Consider the following 20,253-nt stretch of genomic DNA (forward strand, 5'->3'; position numbering starts at 1 on the left):
GGAGAAGAGAGAACTCAAAGCATTGCTGAGATGTCAGCCCCATCCCTCCTTCTAAACTTAGTTCAGTGCTCTAGCTCTCCCAGGAAGTTTTCCTTGAGAAATTCTGCTCCACAAGTTTCCCCCTAACATTTCAAGTGCCATTTGCCCACTATTAACTTGAACAAATTCCTCTGTTGTTTTCAGCAGAGCACAAATGTCTGCCTGATGTGCAGTTTGTCCTGGTGGACTGGGAGTTCCCAGCTTGCCCCAAACATGGGCAAATCCTGTCAAATTACCTTCCCTCCCTAACCAGGCCTACACTGAAGAAGGCCTCATGAGGATACAACCAGAGGAAACCCACCTCAGCCTTCTCTGTATGTACCAGTCCTTCCTTCATAGCATAAATAAATATGAACCGACAAAGGAGGACCACCAGACAGTTGATGAAAAAGCCCAAATAAACAAACAGACCAACTGACCCTAAAAAAACTAAACTAATTCAGTAAAGAGAAACATTTATTTTTAAAAATTCTTATTAATAGCCCCCCAAAATCAAGAGATTGTGGCATCAATAAAACAAGAACAACCAATCAAGATAAAAGAGTAATCAGAGAACATGAAAGAATTCCTAAGAATTAAACATACAAATGCAAATTAGAAAAGTGAATCACTCTTCCTTCCCTCAAGGAAACACTATAGGCCTTGTGGAAAATGGATTCAGCTCTCTTGCACCTGGGACTCTCTAAACGTATTTACCCATGGGCCTTTAGTAAAATCATGTTTGATTGGAAGGTTCTAACATGATTTTACTAAAGGCCCATGGGTAAATAGTTAAAAATTAAAGAACTGAGTGTCCATCTCCAGGCCAGAATATTAAAGTGTGACAGCAGTAATCAAAGCGCTCTCAGGAAGGAAGTACATCTCATGAGTAGCATTCAGACTATGTGAACTTGTAACCTCTTCAAATGATTGTATTTTTATCAAAGAAGGTGGAAGAGCCTTACATGTAACTGCCAAACCTATATTTCTCATACTCTCAAAAATAAAAACTGAATACAAAGAGACAAACATCAAAGAGTTAATTACCACAGTGGTGTGGGCCTCCTGGGTACTGGATGCCTCCTTCTGCAAAACTTCTATAGGTGGCAGGCAGAGCACACTCTTATAGCATGTTCGGAGCAGCTCTGTTCTTTCTTCCACCTCTATGAGGGGACGGAGCTTCCTAAGATCCAGGAGAAAGTAGCAAAAATGTAATGAGACAGTAATGGCCAGGAATAATAGCTGAAGAGAGAGATGGTGGAGACAGAGGAACAGGTGGTAGTAAGAAGTTACCAGAAGAGAAAGTAACAAAAGAAGAAAAGGAGGGAACAGTAAGCAAAGTTTAAAAATGCCAGGAGATGGAAAGATGGAAAGAATGGGACAAAGGGAAAGAGGAACTATTACAGGAAAGGGTACTGATATTTTGAAATGAAAGAGGAACTATTACAGGAAAGGGTACTGATATTTTGAAACGATATATTATTTTTTGGATCCCCAGATATTTTGAGGGAATAGGGGAGATGGTCAGTGATAGATATGGAGGTATTTAGTCAGGGACAGTCCTGAAAGCAGAAGAAAGCCTGGACCAGAAGCAACAACAAATGCCTGTGAAGACAGGAGAGATGGTCTCTGCCAGGTGCTCCAAAAATCCCATCTAAAAAGTCTTGGTAAAAGGATGTGGCAGACATCATCCAGTAGATGTCTACTACTGCCTGTGGCCCCCTATTACTAGAAGCAGAAGGAGAAAATGAAGTGGGGACAGACTAGGGAATAAAGAACTGAAATCCAGTCAGAGCAAGGAAGACAGTGTGGCTGGAACATTGTTACCTGAAGTCAGTGATGACGTTCATTGCCCTCAGCCTAATGGAGCTGGAGATGGAATTCAATGGCTCCTCCCTGATTAACTCCTGCAACACACCCACAACCCCCCACCCCAGAGACCAAGAAGATGTGACATATTTTTCTTGCCTTCCTCCCCCTCCTCCTATCCCAGGCTGTATTCACAAGAAACTGGAACCTAGAATTTTCAGGGACTTCCAAAAACTCTGAAGGACAGCACTTCTCTCCTACTCCCCACCATACCTTTCCCACAGTACTCACACCCACCTTGAGGATGGGAAAGGGAACAATAAGGTAGGAAAAGGACACTGGAAAATCTGGACTTTTATCCTCCAGGCCAAGCCCAGGAGCACTGCCAATCGTTTCCATGAGGACCCATTCTCCCTTCTCTGTGCATTTCCATCTCCATCCTCCTGAGCTGTACTTACCACCATGAAGGTTACAATTTCTAGTTTCTGAGGGAACTTGAATTGAAAGGCCATTGGGTGGCTGCTCAGGATGTTTGTTAGCTTGGTCAGGGCGTCCAGGTACTCCAGCTTCAGGTTCTTATCCTGAACCAACCAGTATGCTTAGAGATTTCCAAGGTAGGAATGATCCTGGGGCAAGGGAAAACTACCTACACAAAATCTGGGAGATAAGAAGCTAGGGCTTCTATAGCTTTCTCTAGGCTGAGATCTTGCATCTTCCCTCTAAGGACAGCTTAGGAAAGCAAAGCCTATGGTATCTTTATGGGGGAAGGGGCCACCCCTCTTACCAACCTCTTTCTGGAGTTCCCACCTCATATTTACTCTTAAATTAGGATAGAGCTAGCTGGCTTCCTTATCTCTCAAGTTACATTGGGTTTTTACCAAATAAGTTCTCCTGAAGGATGTCTAGTTGGATGGTAAATTGAACAGGATTTGGGAAAGGCCTCTTCTTCTACTCTAGGGGCAAATGCTCTGGACAAATGGCAAAGGTAGGAAAATTATTTAGGGACTCCCTCTTACCTCCCCTGAAGTAACCGTAATAGCCCCACCCCCTTGTTCCATTCAAGGCCAGGCATCATTTTACTGTAGGGGTAGGGTAAAGAAGGCAGGGATGGGACACCGGAGAAGTAGAGTAAGCAGGAAGTACCTTTTCTACAATGCAGTTGCGGTAGTGTTGCAGGACCATGGCCAGGATGTCATCTAAATGTGTGAAGATGTCTCCCTTGCTCTCTAAAATAATCTTGCTATAGCTTAAGTAGATGATGTTACAGACCAGCCCCCATTCCCTTTGCTGATGTTCCTGTAGGAGGAAGGGGGAAACTTGCCTTCTCTTCATCTTATTCTCCTCACCTGATGGGGAAATGGAGGTTCAGAGAGGAATGGATTGGCTAGACGGCTCAGAAGGGAAGATAGGGTTGTGGAAGTGTGAACAGCTGGGAGGAAGTTGGTGCTGCTGGTGATACCAGGGCCTGAAGCATGGGCATAAGAGAGCATGGGAAAGGGAGAAGAGGATGAAACTTTCTCACAGTTGGTCAGAGGGAAATAGAAGCATTTATAGGTGAGTCACAAGGCCTCAAGTGGGGAGTGGGGAGTGGAGAAGTGGGGAGTCTGGGAGTGATGGGGATGCCTTAGAAGGCTTTGTGTGGGAGGCTGGCAGAGCTCTCAGGAATGCCATCACCTTCATTAGTTTGAGGATGAATGATGAGCCCTTGTCAGTGAGGATAGCACTGTACACTTGCAGCTGGTCCAGGACTATCTTCAGATGTTTCATGGACACGATACTGAGTGCCACAGCAATGCCCTGTAAATCAGGGATAGCTTCAACCTCATGCCATAGCAAAGAGTTAGCTAGGCACCCTTTATGTTCTCCCAAACCCAGGGATTTGGAGAGAGGAAGGGAGAGAAAAGGGAAAAAAAAGAAATGGAGGGAAAATTTGGTTCCCCTGACTTGAACTACTTAAAATCCAGATGGAGAACCAAACATCCTTGCAAGAAGTAATTCAAGAAGCAAATTACAAGAAACAGACTCAACTATAGAGAACAAACTGATGACTACCAGAGGAGAGGTAGATGGGTGGGATGGGGGAAGTAGGGGATGAGGATTAAAGAGCACATTTATAATGAAAAAACTCTAAAATGATAGATATACAGATAGATAGATTAGATAGATAGATGATAGATAGATAGATAGATAGATAGATAGATAGATAGATAGATAGATAGATAGATGATAGATAGATAGATGATAGATAGATAAAGAGGCATAGGGCTTGTCAAAACTCAAGAGTCTGATTTTTGTATTTTTCATACTAATTGACAACATCCAGAAAATCCTTTCCTGAGTATCATGGACCAGAGGAGAACCACCCCCTGCACAACGTTTGTGAACTGTGGGCCTTCATATGTATACGAATTCATCTATGAATTTAGTTGAGATTGTTTGGTGCTTAATGCATGGAGGGGAGAAGCAAATTATCCCAGATTGTGAAAAATTAGAGTCACAGATATGCAAAATCTTAGGAGTATCAAATCTAACACTGCAGAATAGAGAATACTTATACGCACTAGTAATTCAGAGAAGGGTTGTGAGGAGGGAACAGAAGGGAAGAACAAAACCAAGGCACATTATCGACAGAATTGGATGGATAACTGGAGGAAAGGGAAAAGAGAGAAGACATACAGATAATGCCAATATTTCTAACCCAGGAGGACAGGAAACAGCAGTAACTGACCCAAGTGGGCAGGTGGAAAGTGGACCTGTCTAGAGTTGGGGAGAGAAGGAGGGAGTTCCTGCATTTGTCTTGTGGGACACAATGGAAGGACAAATAAGTGAAAAATGCTCTCGGTGGGAACTGATGACTAAGTGGGCACCAAGAGCAAGGGAAAATTGGGGATTCCATAGTTCTTGCCAGGAACAGTCTTTAACTTAAATCCCTCTGCCTCATAGCAGGCCCTTTTGACTTAAATGCCAGCCAAGCCTCTTCTAGAGCTTACCCAACAAGGATATCTGGGCACAGAGCTAAAAGAACATCTAACACAGAGAGGCAGGTGCCAGCTGTTTGTCAACTGGCTTGTTTGTGCAGGACGGGCAGCCATTAAGATTTTGCAGCAGAGGCAGCAGACTGGTGGGGACCTGGGGACAGTTACAGTTGCTCCAGGGAACAGATCCTCTAGAAAGGATGAAGTATTAGTGGGACTTGTAGGCTTTTGGCCTCCAAGTAGATGAAGGGAAATTTTTGCCTAGTTAGAAAGCAGAGACTAGGGACACCTGAGTGGCTCAGTCGATTAAGCATCTGCCTTTGGCTCAGGTCATGATTCCAGGGTCCTGGGATCAAGTCCCGCATCGGGCTCCCTGCTCAGCGGGGAGCCTGCTTCTCCCTCTGCCTGCTGCTCCCTCTGCTTGTGCTCTCCCTCTCTCTCTGTGATGAATAAATAAATAATAAATCTAAAAAAGAAAGAAAGAAAGAAAGAAAGAAAGAAAGAAAGAAAGAAAGAAAGAAAGAAAGAAAGAAAGAAAAGAAAGCAAGCAGGGACTAGTTGAACATCAGAAAGGGGTTCTAGTCTGTCCCTCCTCCCATGTCATCCCTTAGCCATGGCTTCCACTCATCCTGATCACCATCATCATCATCATCATCATCATCATCATCTTCTTCTTCTTCTTCTTCTTCATCACCAACATCATCAGAATATTTAATGCTTAGTTTGTACCAGCCTTACACATGCTATCTCACTGATCCTCACGCTCAAGCTTTAAGGTAAATATTATCAATCCCATTGTACAGACAGGGAAAATATAATTGTTCCCAAATGCAGCCACCCAGCCAGATCTGAGTTCCAGACCTACATGGATACTGAGCATCTCCACCTGGCTCTCTACCAGGGGCACCCTAACTTCTCCCCATCAAAAACTGAATGCATCATCTTCCTCCCCACTATGTGCTGCATTTCTGATCTCAGTAAAGGATACCACCTCCCAACTGAGCCTGCCAGAAACCCAGGAACTATCCTGAACATCCCCTGCCCTCTTATCTTTCTCTCCTATATCCAATCTGCCCCCATGTGTTGGCAGAGAGGTCACTTTTACTTCCCTGTCAAAAAACCCTGTATCCCAGTCCCACTACAGCACTGACTGTTCTGTAGACATGCTACCAAAAAAATCTTGCTCCTGAGTCTTGTCTTGGAATATTATGTCAAGTGGGAATACCAATTCCCTCCTCCTAATCTAGACCCAACTAGCCCAAGTCCTCACTCCCCCACACACAGCCACTATATGTCTCTGTGACCACTCATATTGCCTTTAGTAAGGCTATTCCGTGTAGTCAGCTGTTTTCTTCCTATATATGTCTGTCTCCTCAATGATACTGTTTGCATCTTGGGCTTGGTAAATAACTGATGATAGTCATGATGGTGATGGATGCTCTGAAAATCTGGCAGGGAAGGGGCATTGGAGAGGAGAAGCCTGAGAACATGTACACCAGTTCTAACAGTAAGCAACACTTAGAGAGTGCTTGTGTGCCAGGCATTGTTCTAGGAGCTTCTACATTTTTAATCCTGAAAACCATCCTGTGACACACAGATTCCATAGTATTCCCACCAAAAATACATAATCTAAACCTAATCATGAGGAAATATGAGACAAACAAAAAATGAGCTACATTCTACAAAATAAAGGGTCCACACATTTTTAAAAGTCAAGACCATGGAAAATTAAAACTGAGGAACTGTTTCAGATTAAAAATATTAAAGATAAATGATAACTAAATGTACCATTTGATTCTAAATTAGATCCCAGACCAGAGAAAAAAAATGTTTTTCTTTTTCTCTAAAAAAACATTGGTAGGACAATTGGCCATTTTCAGATCAGGTCTATAAATTAGATAATAGTACTGTAGCAATGTTAACTTCCTAATTTTGATCACTGTGCTTTGATTATGTAAGGGAATATCATTATTTTTAGGTAGCACACACTGAAGTATTTAGGGGTAAATGTGCATCATGACTGCAACTTCCTGAAATGATTCAGAAAATAAAATAATAATAGTAAATAACTTGCCCAAGGGCACACAGTTAGAAAGTGGCAGACCTAGGATTCCAACAGCTTGTCTAGCTTGTCAGGTCTCAGCTTTTAACTACTTTGTCATCCTGCCTCTTGGAGGAAAAATGTTTCCCCTTTGCCAGTTCCTCTACCTCACCTGCCTCTCCTGCAGGTCTTCGTGGACACTTTGTAAGATGGATAAGAGCATCATCTTCACCAGTTTCATATTCCTTGAAGTCCGCAGGGTAAATCCAAAGAATTTATATAGAAAAGTCTAGAAGAGGTGAAAGGGCAGGGTCATGCATATCTTGGAATGAAGTTAGGGTAGCTTGGGGAATAGCCATTACCCAAACTGGTTTTGAAACTGTCAGCCAGCACCTTCTTCACTGCCCCATCCTCCTCACTGGCCCTCCTGTTTTCTGGGAGACATCTGGATAAGGCAGTGATCCTACAGAGCAGGGGCTGAAGCTAGAGGTAAGAGAAAGCTGTATTTCTAATTTCTCAGCATCTTTGGGTATGGATCATCCCTTTAGGAAATGTCCCTCATCCATACACTTCCCATTTCCAGCTAGAAAATAAAAAGTTCCTTACACCAGTGTTTTACAGTTTTCAGAGTACAGCACTTTCGCTTTCTTGGTTAAGTTTATTCCTAGGTATTTTATTATTTTTGGTACAATTGTAAATGAGATTATTTTCTTAATTTCTCTTTCTGATGCTTCATTAAGTGTAAAGAAATACAACAGATTTCTGTATATTATTGTTGTATCTTTTACTGAATTCATTTACCAGTTTGGTGGAGTCTTTAGGATATTCTGTACATAATATCATGTCATCTGCAAATAGTGGAAGTTTTACTTCTTCCTTGCCAGCTTGGATGGCTTTTATTTCTTTTTCTTGTCTGATCACTGTGGCTAGGATTTCCAGTACTACATTGAATAAAAGTGATGGGAGTTGACACCTTATCTTGTTTTTGATCTTAGGGGAGAAACTCTCAGTTTTTCAACATTGAGTATGATGTTAGCTGTGGGTTTTTCATTTATGGCTTTTCTTATGTTGAGGTATATTCTCTCTAAACTTACTTTGTTGAGAGTTTTTATCATGAATGGATATCGTACTTTGTCAAATGCTTTGTCTGTATCTATTGAGATGATCATATGGTTTCTAGCCTCTCTCTTATGTGATGTATCATGTTGATTGAACCACCCTCACATCCCTGGAATAAATCCCACTTGATCATGGTGAATGATTTTGGATTCTGTCTCCTAATATTTTGCTGAGCATCTTTGCATTTATGTTCATTAGAGATATTGGCCTGTGGTTTCCTTTTTTGATAATGCCTTTATGTGACTTTGATATCAGGGTAATAATGACACAAACAAATGGAAAGATATGCCATGCTCATGGATTAGAACAACGAATATTGTTAAAATGTCCATACTACCCAAAGCAATCTACAAACTTAATGCAACCCTCTTCAAAATACAAACAGCATTTTTCACAGAATTAGAATAATCCTAAAATTTGTGTGGAATCACAAAAAACAAACAAACAAACAAAAAACCTGAATATCCAAAGCAATCTTGAAAAAGAAGAACAAAGCTGGAGGTATCACAATCCCAGATTTCAAACTTTACTACAAAGCTGTAGTAATCAAAATAGTATGGTACTGCCACAAAAATAGACACATAAATCAATGGAACAGAACAGAATCCAGAAAGAAACCCACACTTTTATGGTCAATTAATCTATGACAAAGGAGGCAAGAATATGAAATGGGAAAAAGACAATCTTTTCAACAAATGATGCAAAAGAATGAAACTAAACCACTTTCTTACACAATAACAAAACTAAACTCAAAGTGGATTGAAGACATAAATGTCTTCATGTGGAACCATAATATTCCTAAAAGAAAACATAGGCAGTAATTTCTTTGACATCAGCCATAGGAACATTTTTTTTTTTTTTAGATATGTCTCCTCAGGCAAGGGAAACAAAATCAAAATTAAACTATTGGGACTACACAAAAATAAAAGGCTTCCACACAGTGAAGGAAACCATCAACAAAACAAAAATACAACCTATTGAATGGGAGAAGATATTTGCAAATGATATATTTTATAAGGAGCTAATATCCAAAATATATAAAAAACTTGTACAACTCAACACCAAAAAAGCAAATAATCCAATTTAAAAAATGGTAAAAGGACCTGAATAGACATCTTCCCAAAGAAGACATATAGATGGCTAGTAGACATGTGAAAAGATGCTCATCATCACTAATTATCAGGAAAATGCAAATCAAAACCACAATGAGATATCATTTTACACCTGTCAAAGTGGCTAAAGATCAAAAACACAAGAGATAACAAGAGTTCATGGGGATGAAGAGAAAAAGGAACCCTTGTGCCCTGTTGTGGGAATGCAAACTGGTGCAGCCACTGTGGAAAATAGTATAAACATCCCTCAAAAAATTAAAGAGAGACTAACCACATGGTCCAGCAATTTCACTACTGGGTATTTACCCAAAGAAAATGAAAACACTAATTCAAAAAGATATATGCACCCTGATGATTATTGCAGAATTAGTTACAATAGTCGAGATATGGAAGCAACCCAGTCCATTGATAGATGGAGGGATAAAGATGTGGAATGGAATATTATTTAGCCATGAAAAGAATGAAATCTTGCCATCTGCCACTGCATGGATGGATCTAGAGGGTATTATGCTAAGTGAAATATACAAAGATAAATACCATATGATTTCACTCATATGTAGAATTTCAGAAATGAAACAAACAAAGAAAAAAGAGACCCACAAAAAAACAGACTCTTAAATACAGAGAATAAACTGGTGGTTGCGAGAGGGGAGGTGGGTAGGGGGGCTTAAAAGTACACTTATTTTGATGAGCACCGAGAAATGTATAGAATTACTGAGTCACCATATTGTACATCTGAAACTGTTATAACACTGTATGTTGTTTATACTTGAATAAAAAAATAAATTTAAAAAACAACAAACAAAAAAATAAATTTTAATAACAAAGCTTCACTTGACAAAATTAAAAATAAAAACGGTTCCTTAAATTTGCATAATTTTAAAACTAATATGGCATAATCAAAAAAGTATTTTAATGTAATCTTTATCTCTCCCTCTTCTGAATTTCAGTAGCCTTTGTCCTTGTTTACTATGCATTGCCCTGTCTACCTTGTAATATCCATATTTATGTACTCAAACACTTTTCTACCTCAGGGTTTCTGTATTTCCTGTTTCCCCTGTCTGAAATCCCCTGGGCTCTTCGAAATGCTGTCTCACTCTCATCTTTCTGATCCTGGCTCAGTGAGCCTTCCTTGACCTCCTAAATTCCTCTCTAGCTCACCATCCTGCTTCTTTTATTCAAAGCTTCATCACAATCACTAGTTACCTTGTTTATGTATTTGTTTGGTTAGTTCTTAACTCACCCTGACCTCTCATCTCCAATGAGAATAAAACTCAGTATGGAAACAGAAAAGGCCCCGAATCTCCAAGGAACTGTTGAAAAGGAAAAACAAAGCTGGGGGCATCACAATGCCGGATTTTGAGCTGTACTACAAAGCTGTGATCACAAAGACAGCATGGTACTGGCACAAAAACAGACACATAGACCAATGGAACAGAATAGAGAGCCCAGAAATGGACCCTCGGCTCTTTGGGCAACTAATATTTGATAAAGCAGGAAAAAACATCCGGTGGGAAAAAGACAGTCTCTTCAATAAATGGTGCTGGGAAAATTGGACAGCTACATGCAAAAGAATGAAACTTGACCACTATCTCACACCATACACAAAAATAAACTCCAAATGGATGAAAGACCTCAATGTGAGACAGGAATCCATCAAAATTCTAGAGGAGAACATAGGCAGCAACCTCTACGACATCGGCCAAAGCAACCTTTTTCATGATACATCCCTAAAGGCAAGAGAAACAAGATAAAATGAATTTATGGGACTTCATCAAGATTAAAAGTTTCTGCACAGCCAAGGAAACAGTAAGAAAAACTAAGAGGCAGCCCACGGAATGGGAGAATATATTTGCAAATGACACTACAGATAAAGGACTGGTATCCAAGATCTACAAAGAACTTCTCAAACTCAATACACGAGAAACAAATAAACAAATCAAAAAATGGGCAGAAGATATGAACAGACACTTTTCCAATGAAGACATACAAATGGCTAACAGACACATGAAAAAATGTTCAAAATCATTAGCCATCAAGGAAATTCAAATCAAAACCACACTAGATAGCACCTTACGCCAGTTAGAATGGCAAAAATAGACAAGGCAAGAAACAACAATTGTTGGAGAGGATGTGGAGAAAGGGGATCCCTCCTACATTGTTGGTGGGAATGCAAGTTGGTACAGCCACTCTGGAAAACAGTGTGGAGGTCCCTTAAAAAGTTAAAAATTGAGCTACCCTATGATCCAGCCATTGCACTACTGGGTGTTTACCCCAAAGATACAGACGTAGTGAAGAGAAGGGCCATATGCACCCCAGTGTTCATAGCAGCATTGTCCACAATAGCTAAATCGTGGAAGGAGCCGAGATGCCCTTCAACAGATGACTGGATTAAGAAGTTGTGGTCCATATATACAATGGAATATTACTCAGCTATCAGAAAGAATGAGTTCTCAACATTGCTACAACATGGATGGCACTGGAGGAGATAATGTTAAGTGAAATAAGTCAAGCAGAGAAAGACAACTATCATATGATTTCTCTCATCTATGGAACATAAGAACTAGGATGATCGGTAGGGGAAGAAAGGGATAAAGAAAGGGGGGGTAATCAGAAGGGGGAATGAAACATGAGAGACTATGGACTATGAGAAACAAACTGAGGGCCTCAAAGGGGAGGGGGGTGGGGGAATGGGATAGGCTGGTGATGGGTAGTAAGGAGGGCACGTATTGCATGGTGCACTGGGTGTTATACACAACTAATGAATCATCGAGCCTTACATCGGAAACCGGGGATGTACTGTATGGTGACTAACATAATATAATAAAAAATCATTATAAAAAAAAAGAATAAAACTCAGGAGCAGTGTATGTCTTATTCATTGCTCTATTCCAATGCTTACAGAGTGCCTGACACAGTAGACAAACAGGGTATACCAGATGTTCAGTGAATGTGACAACTCTCCCCCTAGAATCCCTTCTTCTTGGGCACCTTTTCTTCTTCTAGCAGATGTTCTTCATGCCTTGTCCAGACCCGAAGTCTCCTTCCCTTCCCTGGTTGCAGGCACCATTGTGAGCAGTTCCCACCTGTAGCCTTTTTGGGTCTCCTTGCCTGGAGGTGCCTGAGAGTTACATTCTTCTCTCTTCCATCCCTGCCCCAGATACCAACCATGCAAGCCTGGCACCAGTGACAGAGAGGTGGAGGGGTGGGGGGATACAAAAGCTGCCCTCGCTTGTCTCTAAGCAGGATAGACTCTGCGGTGTAGTTTCCATCCAGGTCTCCGCACATCCTTGCTTAGCCTCTCCTCTTCCTATTCTGCTTCCTTTACTTGATCACAGCTTCTCCTGAGAGCACTTTCTTGCCAAATCACTTGACAAGGACCCCCACCTTAGGTCCTGCTTCTATGAAATCTGACCTAAGGCACCTGCTTCTCTGCTTAGCTGGTAGATTACTCATCTTCCCAGACTGAATCATTCTGTAGAGTGACTGATCTTCTCAGTTTGCCAAGCACTGAGGAGTTTCCTAGTATGCTGGACTCTTAGAGCTAAAACCAGGACAGTCCTAAGTGAACTGAGATGGTGGAGCACCTTTGAAAAAGCTTTTCTGGCCAGCCCCAACCGGCCAAGTAAACAGCTCTCGCCTCTGCTCCCAAGCATACAGTGCACATTCCAATCCTGACGCTACACTTATAATTATCCACTCTCTCTTCTGTTCACTCAAGCAGACAGTGATTTCCCGAAGGCAGAGTCTGTGCCTTTTATGTGAATACTCTGCACCTAGTCCATGCCTGCTGTGCCATGGGCATTAGTACATATTTTTACTAACTTAATTAATAAGATCAGAAATCCTGCTTGCTTCATTTTACCATCCACGAAGCTTTGCATATAGCAGGTGCTTCATAAATATTTGTTAATAATTAGAGAGCTAATAATCAGTCTTGGAAATAAGGCCTCTTCCCTGGAGATGCCCCAAAGTCCAAATACAGTGTTGCTCAGTAACAGGAAAACAAGACTAAAAATTAAGAAACCTGGATTCAGGTGCCAATTTTAATTTGCTTAAGACTGAACCTCTCTAGATTGTGTTTCTTCATCTGTGCATAGGGATAATGAGCTGTCTGGTTACTTGGTCTTTTGAATTTACAAAGTAACTACACAGGTATCTTTGTCTATCCTCACCCACTCTCCTGTGATATAGAAGGTATTTTTGCCACCCAAGTGAGGCAACTGAAATCTCACAAAGGCTAAGACATTTGACCCAGATTGCACCGGGAGCACAGGAAAAGACAGGACAGGAACGAGGCCTTCACCAGCAGAGACCTTGAGCTCTGTGAGCAAAGGAGCCTCTCTTCCTTAGTTAGCTCTGCAGCCCCAACATCACACCCAGTCCCTAACCCATGGTATCACCTCAAATATTACTTGAACTAACTTGCTTCAATCTGACTCTTAGGTCAATAATCTTTTCACTGCACCCAAGTACCAGCTCTATTCTTTGACCTCTGAATTACTAGGAGGTTCAGTTAAGACAACAGATGGCAAAGTTCTTGATAAAATCTAAAACACTAAGCAAATGTAAGACATTTATATTTTTGCTGTTCCTGTGTGACCACCAGCTCCTTGTCCTCCCCATCCCTCCACTCCCCAGAGCCCAGAAACATGGGTTGGCTTTTCCCACAATGCCTCGCCTTCATGTACATTTCTGTATTCCTTCCCCACCAAACTCCTCCACACCACCCTCCACCACCATTTCCCTCCTTGCAACTACCACCCCCAGCTGCGTGGTACACCCGTGTGTGCGCGCACACACACACACACACACACACACACACACACGCACCTTCTCCTCACCATCGCTGAAATAATTTATCCTCTCCAAGACAACCTTGATGAGTTGCTCCAGCCAGCTGTCATCATTGATGGCCACTAAAGACTGACCTGAAAACTGAGTAAGAGGAAGGGAGAAGAGGGTCACACGGAGCAGTGGCCAGGCTTTTCTGCCTCATGGAAGTGGGTCCGAAAGAAGCAAGAGACAAGGGGGGCATGGTCTGTAAATATGAAAAAAGAGCTCGAGAAATGAGGAAGAGCTGAAATAGGGGGTTAGTCAGGACTGGAAAAGGACAATATAGCAACAATGATGGTAATGCCAACTATATGTGTGAAACTCTTTACAGTTTACAGGGCTCTCCCTTTCCTATATTATCCTATCTAATTCTGGGAAATAGGAGTTTTTTCCATTTTGCAGATGAGGGAGCTGAGGCCTGCAAAGACTAAATAACTCACCCAAGGACACACAGCTAGGGCCCCATTCCCTTACTCTCTCTTGACAGTAGGATTTTGAGGGTGTGGAAGGTAAATTAAGGCTTAGGATATAGTCAGAGATTCTGATGCAGAGGTCAGGAGTCAAGGGTGCCACAGAAAGAGGTTCTCTCGAGTAGGGAGGTCCCTTGATCATGTCTCAGTCTCAGGGGATCTGAGGCCTCTTCTCCCTCAGGATCCTGAAGAGGGGAGAGAAGGCAAGTGTGGAAAAAGTGTGTCTCTTAGAGTGCACACCTGGAGCAGCCTGTCCTCCCACTCCTCCTGATTCAGGTTCTTCTCAGTGTGATCTAGGAAAAAAGAGAGTATAGGGACCTGCCCGACCAGAGGGTCCCAGCCAGGGAAAAAGAACCAACATTTGAATGCTATTCCAGGGGCTTTATGCCCCTCATCTCGCTTAATTTTCATCATGATCCTACAAGATAATTGTTCCCCCTTCCCTACAGAGGCTCCAGGAAATGTATGACTTTTCAAAGGTCAAACATACCCAGCTGGCAAGTGTTAGAGCAAGGATACAAACCTGGGTCTCCTGGTTCCAAAGCCCACACTCTTTCCTGAACCTTCGCCCACAAGAAGGAGCATTCTGGGAACTCTGGAGCCACAGAACTCTGGGCCGCACATCTGCTCAGTGCAGAACATGGTCCACATAAGCAGACCTATCCAAACGGCATCTCAGAAAGACAGAGACTGGTCCCGGTTCTCCTCACCCCAAGGAAGATCCATCCTGCACCTCAGGACTTCATCTTTTCTGGAGTCTGCCCCACTGCCCCAGCTCCATTCCTCCCACCTCACAGCCAACCCCTCACCATCCAGTATCTGCAACATCTGGGGGATCTCCTTCATCCACAGCTGGCCCACATTTGAGTTGATAACAGGGTGCAAGGAGGTGATAGGATGCAGGGCATGTAGTAGCCTTAGAGAGCTTACACCAAACTCCCCTTCTCTATAGGGCTTCAGGGAAAACGTCTGAGAAACAACAGAAGCAAGCAGGAGGCAGAGAAAGGATTTAAGGGAAGAGAAGGAAGAAAATCAGAACAAACCCATAGAATGGTAGAGCTGAAGCTTAGACCCTTCCCACTCTTTCCCACCTGTGAACTCCTACATGTTCTGCAAGATGCTCTCAAAACGTTGCCTCTTCTCTGACTCCTGGAGACCAAGTCAGCCCCTTGCTCTTCTAAGATCCCACTGCAACTTGTGTATTCCTCTACTAACATTTATCACACTGCATTATGGGTGATTATTCCCGGGCTTGTCTTACCCACTAAGACTGTGAACTCTTCAAGGGCAGTTCTATACCTTGTCTTTCCAAGTGTTCATAATGTCCAGAACGTAATGTCTGGACATTAGAAGATAGAGAAACTCAAAACATTCTTGCTGAGAAAATGAGATCCAGAAAGGCATGTGGACTTGTCCAAGATCAACAGAGAATAGCTCACTATAAGGCCACATAGGAGACAGGCCAGGCCTTCCCCAACCCTCACCTCTTCCCCATCTTCAGGACCCAGCACTATGCTCCCAGTTCCCTCCTCCAAGCTGTTTGATCACCTCTCCCCAAAGCCCCTATGATCTTTGGCCCTATCCCTTATTCCATGCCCAGAACAATGCCTGGAATATAGTACTACTCAACTATTTGTGGAATGAGGGAATGGATGGATGAATGGATGGATGGATGGATAGTATTCACCCTGTACATTTATTACTTACCACAAGATGGGTCAGGAGTTTCTGTGGGGAGACGAACTGGGTAGCTAAGTTAAAGAGAGGATAAAAGAAGAGGACAGAGTCAGTGCCAGCTCCAGGATGCCCAACCTTCAGCCCCCTCCTCCACCCAGCAGCCCACCATCCATTCTTCAGGGGAGGAGAAAAAGCAAGATGGAGAGTGGTTGGTGCCATTGCCATGGGGATTGTGACACTTCGACTCGGCCCCAAAACAAACCGTTTTCAGTATAAAACATGCACACACACATACACACACACACACTTTACACCTGTCAGAATGGCTACTATCAAAAGACAAAAAATAAAAAGTATTGGCAAGAATATGGAGAAAAAGGAACCTTCATCCACTGTTGGTGGGAATGCAAACTGGTGCAGCCACTATGGAAAACAGTACAGAGGTTCCTCAAAGAGCTAAAAATAGAAATCACATACAATCTAATAATTCCATCACTGGGTATTTACCCAAAGAAAACAAAAACACTAATTTGAAAAGCTACATATACCCTTGTGTTTATTGCAGCACTATTTACAACAGCCAAGATATGGAAGCAACCCAAGTGTCCATCAAAAGATAAATGGAGAAAGAAGATGTGGTATACACACACACACACACACACACACACACACACACAGGATTATTACTTGGCTATAAAAAAGAATGATATCTTGCCATTTAGGACAACATGGATGGACCTAGAGGGTATTATGCTAAGTAAAAGTTTGACAAAGAAAAACAAATACCATATGATTTCACTTATATGTGGAATCTACAAAACAAAACAAATACACAAACAAAAATAGAAACAGAAACAGAGTCATAGTTTAAAATCTAATCTGTCTGATATGAGAATTGCTACCCCAGCTTTCTTTTGAGGTCCATTGGCATGAAAAATGGTTTTCCATCCCTTCACTTTCAGTCTGGATGTATCTTTAGGTTCAAAATGAGTCTCTTGTAGACAGCAGATGGATGGGTCATGTCTTTTTATCCAATCTGCAACCCTGTGGCGTTTTATGGGAGCATTATTTATTTTTTTTAAAGATTTTATTTATTTATTTGACAGAGATAGAGACAGTCAGCGAGAGAGGGAACACAAGCAGGGGGAGTGGAAGAGGAAGAAGCAGGCTCATAGCAGAGGAGCCTGATGTGGGGCTTGATCCCATAACGCCGGGATCACGCCCTGAGCCGAAGGCAGATGCTTAACCGCTGTGCCACTCAGGCGCCCCTATGGGAGCATTTAGGCCCTTCACATTAAGAGTGATTATTGAGAGATATTTTAATGATGTCATGTTGCCTGTAAAGTCTTTGTTTCTATAGATTGTAAATTTCTGTTCTGTATTACTCTTGGGGCCTTTTTACTTTTATAGAACCCCCCTTAATATCTCATGTAGGGCTGGCTTGGTGGTGGTAACAACCACATTGAGATACCACCTTACACCAGTTAGAATGGCAAAAATTGACAAGGCAAGAAACAACAGATGTTGGAGAGGATGTGGAGAAGGGGGATCCCTCTTACACTGTTGGTGGGAATGCAAGTTGGTACAGCCACTTTGGAAAACAGTGTGGAGGTCCCCTAAAAAGTTAAAAATTGAGCTACCCTATGATTCAGCAATTGCACTACTGGGTATCTACCCCAAAGATACAGACGTAGTGAGGAGAAGGGCCATATGCACCCCAATGTTCATAGCAGCATTGTGCACAATAGCTAAATTGTTGAAGGTGCCGAGATGCCCTTCAACAGATGACTGGATTAAGAAGATGTGGTCCATATATACAATGGAATATTACTCAGCCATCAGAAAGAATGATTACCCAACATTTGCAGCAACACGGACGGGACTGGAGGAGATTATGCTAAGTGAAATAAGTCAAGCAGAGAAAGACAATTATCATACGGTTTCACTCATTTATGGAACATAAGAAATAGCAGGAAGATCAGTAGGAGAAGGAAGGGAAGAATGAAGGGGGGGGTAAACAGAAGGGGGAATGAACCGTGAAAGACTATGGACTCTAGGAAACAAACTGAGGGCTTCAGAAGGGAGAGGTGTGGGGGACTGGGATAGGCTGGTGATGGGTATTAAGAAGGGCACATATTGCATGGTGCACTGGGTATTATACGTAAATAATGAATTGTGGAACACTACATCAAAAACTAAGGATATACTGTATGGTGACTAACATAACATAATAAAAAATTATTATACATATAAAAAAAAGAACCAGAATCATAAATACAGAAAACAAACAGATGGTTGCCAGAAGTGAGGGATGGGCAAGATAGGTGAAGGGGAGTAAGAGGTACAAACTTCCAATTATAAAATAAGTAAGTCATGGGGATGAAAAGTACAGAATAAGAAATATAGTCAACAATCTTGTAATGATATTTCTGGTGACAGATGGTGACTATACTTATCATGGTGAGCATACAGTAATGTATAGAATTGTCTAATCACTACATTGTACACCTGAAACTAATATTTTTAAAAGATTTTATTTATTTATTTGAGAGAGGGGGAAGAGTACAGAGGAGAACAAGAGGGAGAAGCAGACTCCCTGGGGAGCAAAGAACCCGACGCGGAGTTCGAACATAGGACCCTGAGATCATGACCTGAGCCAAAGTCAGACACTTAACAGACTGAGCCACCCAGGTGCCCCCACCTGAATTGTATGTCACCTATACCACAATTTAAAAAAAATTAAATAGAGAGACAGACTAGGGAAGAAAGGCATTGTTCAGCCAAAGCACATAAATGGTCACTACTCATGAGTGCATTCTATTAGTTTATACCTTGAAAGCATCTCCCAGTATTCTGAGAAGTTGTTATGCAGGTACACATTTTGTTGAATGTAGCCTTTCATATTTGAAAATCCTAGGTCCATCTTCTAAATGTCTATTGTTCACATTGATTATAATCAGAACTCTCAACACTGGGAAAGTCATTTGCTACCTTTCCTCCTTTTAAGCCCTAATAAAGAATGCTTATTTTCTGAAAACACAAACACACACACACCCCAAGTAATGTGCCAAACAGATATCGTCACCCCAACTCTGACTCCCTCTGGAACTATCGGTCAGGGATGGGGTAAGCACAGAGCGAGGCTCAGATTCGGGGCACAGGGAGAACTAAGGGTCAGGAATGTCTGTGTACGTATTACTTTGTAGTTAACAACAAAGGTCTCACATCTCTACTCCAGTGTTTCAAGACGAGGAGCAAAGGCAAGAAGGATCTGTGTGTGGGGTTGCCTTTCTTCCAGAAGAATCCCCTTTTCTTCCACGTGATGGGCCAAATGGCATCAAGCTGTTGTCCTAACCCATTGCCTTCCTCCTCTGTCCCAGCCCAGGCTCACAGTAGCGCCCTCCCCCCCAACAGCAGATCTGCACCCTCTCCCCACACACATGACCCCTTCAGAGTCTCAGTCCCTCTCCCACCCTAACCCCTCTGCCTGTAGCAGCCCGTGCTTTCACAGCTGGCCCCTCTCCAGTCTCCCCCACCTGTGTACTTACGGCTGAGGTGAAAGCTGCTAAGGTAGGGGAACTGGCCCAGGGACCGGGCCTTCAGAGCCATGTTTGTGGCCGTCCTACTCAGCGACACGAAGGCCAAGGTGTTGCTGGGCTGGCACGCCAAGGTAATCAGTTTGGGCAAGGACACCTGGCAGAAGATGTGGCAAGGGATTTGATGTAAAGCTCCAAATCCGCTCCAACCATAAGTTCTCCAACCCTATGGCTTTGTCTTCCTTTCCTGGAGGGGCATTTGAGACCTGTATACACAGCTCCCCCCATCCCATTCAGAGCACCCTTCCGTCTTGCTCTCTCTCCCTTTCCACTGCATGTTGGTAAAACATAATCAAGGTCCTGATTAAAGTTACCGCTGGAAGGACTTGATTAAATAGAGGGGCTTCTTGAAATTTGGAATTGTGTGACTTGTAATTGCCTTCACTGGGGAACATTCCAGGGGCAGAAGACATGCTAGTGGTCATGAGACAGCTTGCTGGGAGGGAGAGGGGGGTCTCTGGAAAGAAGAGTAAATCACAGCTGCCCTTTTCCTCCCACAGCCCCTGACTCAACTCCGACCCACACAACAACTTGTAGGAGTCTCCAAGAATTCTTAGAGATTGCTAAGAGCAGGCAGGGTGGAAAATCACCCACTTTTTT

General features: G+C 42.5%; 1 protein-coding gene across 1 annotated transcript in view; it reads right to left on the minus strand.

Annotated features, from left to right (window-relative positions):
• LOC123781575 (maestro heat-like repeat-containing protein family member 1) overlaps positions 1 to 20,253 on the minus strand; it is a 94,513-nt gene that overhangs the window by 31,550 nt on the left and 42,710 nt on the right. The window contains exons 17-27 of the mRNA XM_087855908.1: positions 19,606 to 19,750; positions 16,088 to 16,131; positions 15,190 to 15,349; positions 14,621 to 14,673; positions 13,908 to 14,012; positions 7,016 to 7,132; positions 3,502 to 3,624; positions 2,971 to 3,123; positions 2,286 to 2,408; positions 1,846 to 1,925; positions 1,066 to 1,201 (exon numbers count right to left, since the gene is read on the minus strand). Coding sequence (XP_087712034.1) covers positions 1,066 to 1,201; positions 1,846 to 1,925; positions 2,286 to 2,408; positions 2,971 to 3,123; positions 3,502 to 3,624; positions 7,016 to 7,132; positions 13,908 to 14,012; positions 14,621 to 14,673; positions 15,190 to 15,349; positions 16,088 to 16,131; positions 19,606 to 19,750 — 1,239 coding nt within the window. The remainder of the gene's footprint in view (positions 1 to 1,065; positions 1,202 to 1,845; positions 1,926 to 2,285; positions 2,409 to 2,970; positions 3,124 to 3,501; positions 3,625 to 7,015; positions 7,133 to 13,907; positions 14,013 to 14,620; positions 14,674 to 15,189; positions 15,350 to 16,087; positions 16,132 to 19,605; positions 19,751 to 20,253) is intronic.

The sequence above is a fragment of the Ursus americanus genome, chromosome 25 (assembly GCF_024610735.1).
Source record: "Ursus americanus isolate L20-20 chromosome 25, mUrsAme1.1.p, whole genome shotgun sequence".
Lineage (NCBI taxonomy): Eukaryota > Metazoa > Chordata > Mammalia > Carnivora > Ursidae > Ursus > Ursus americanus.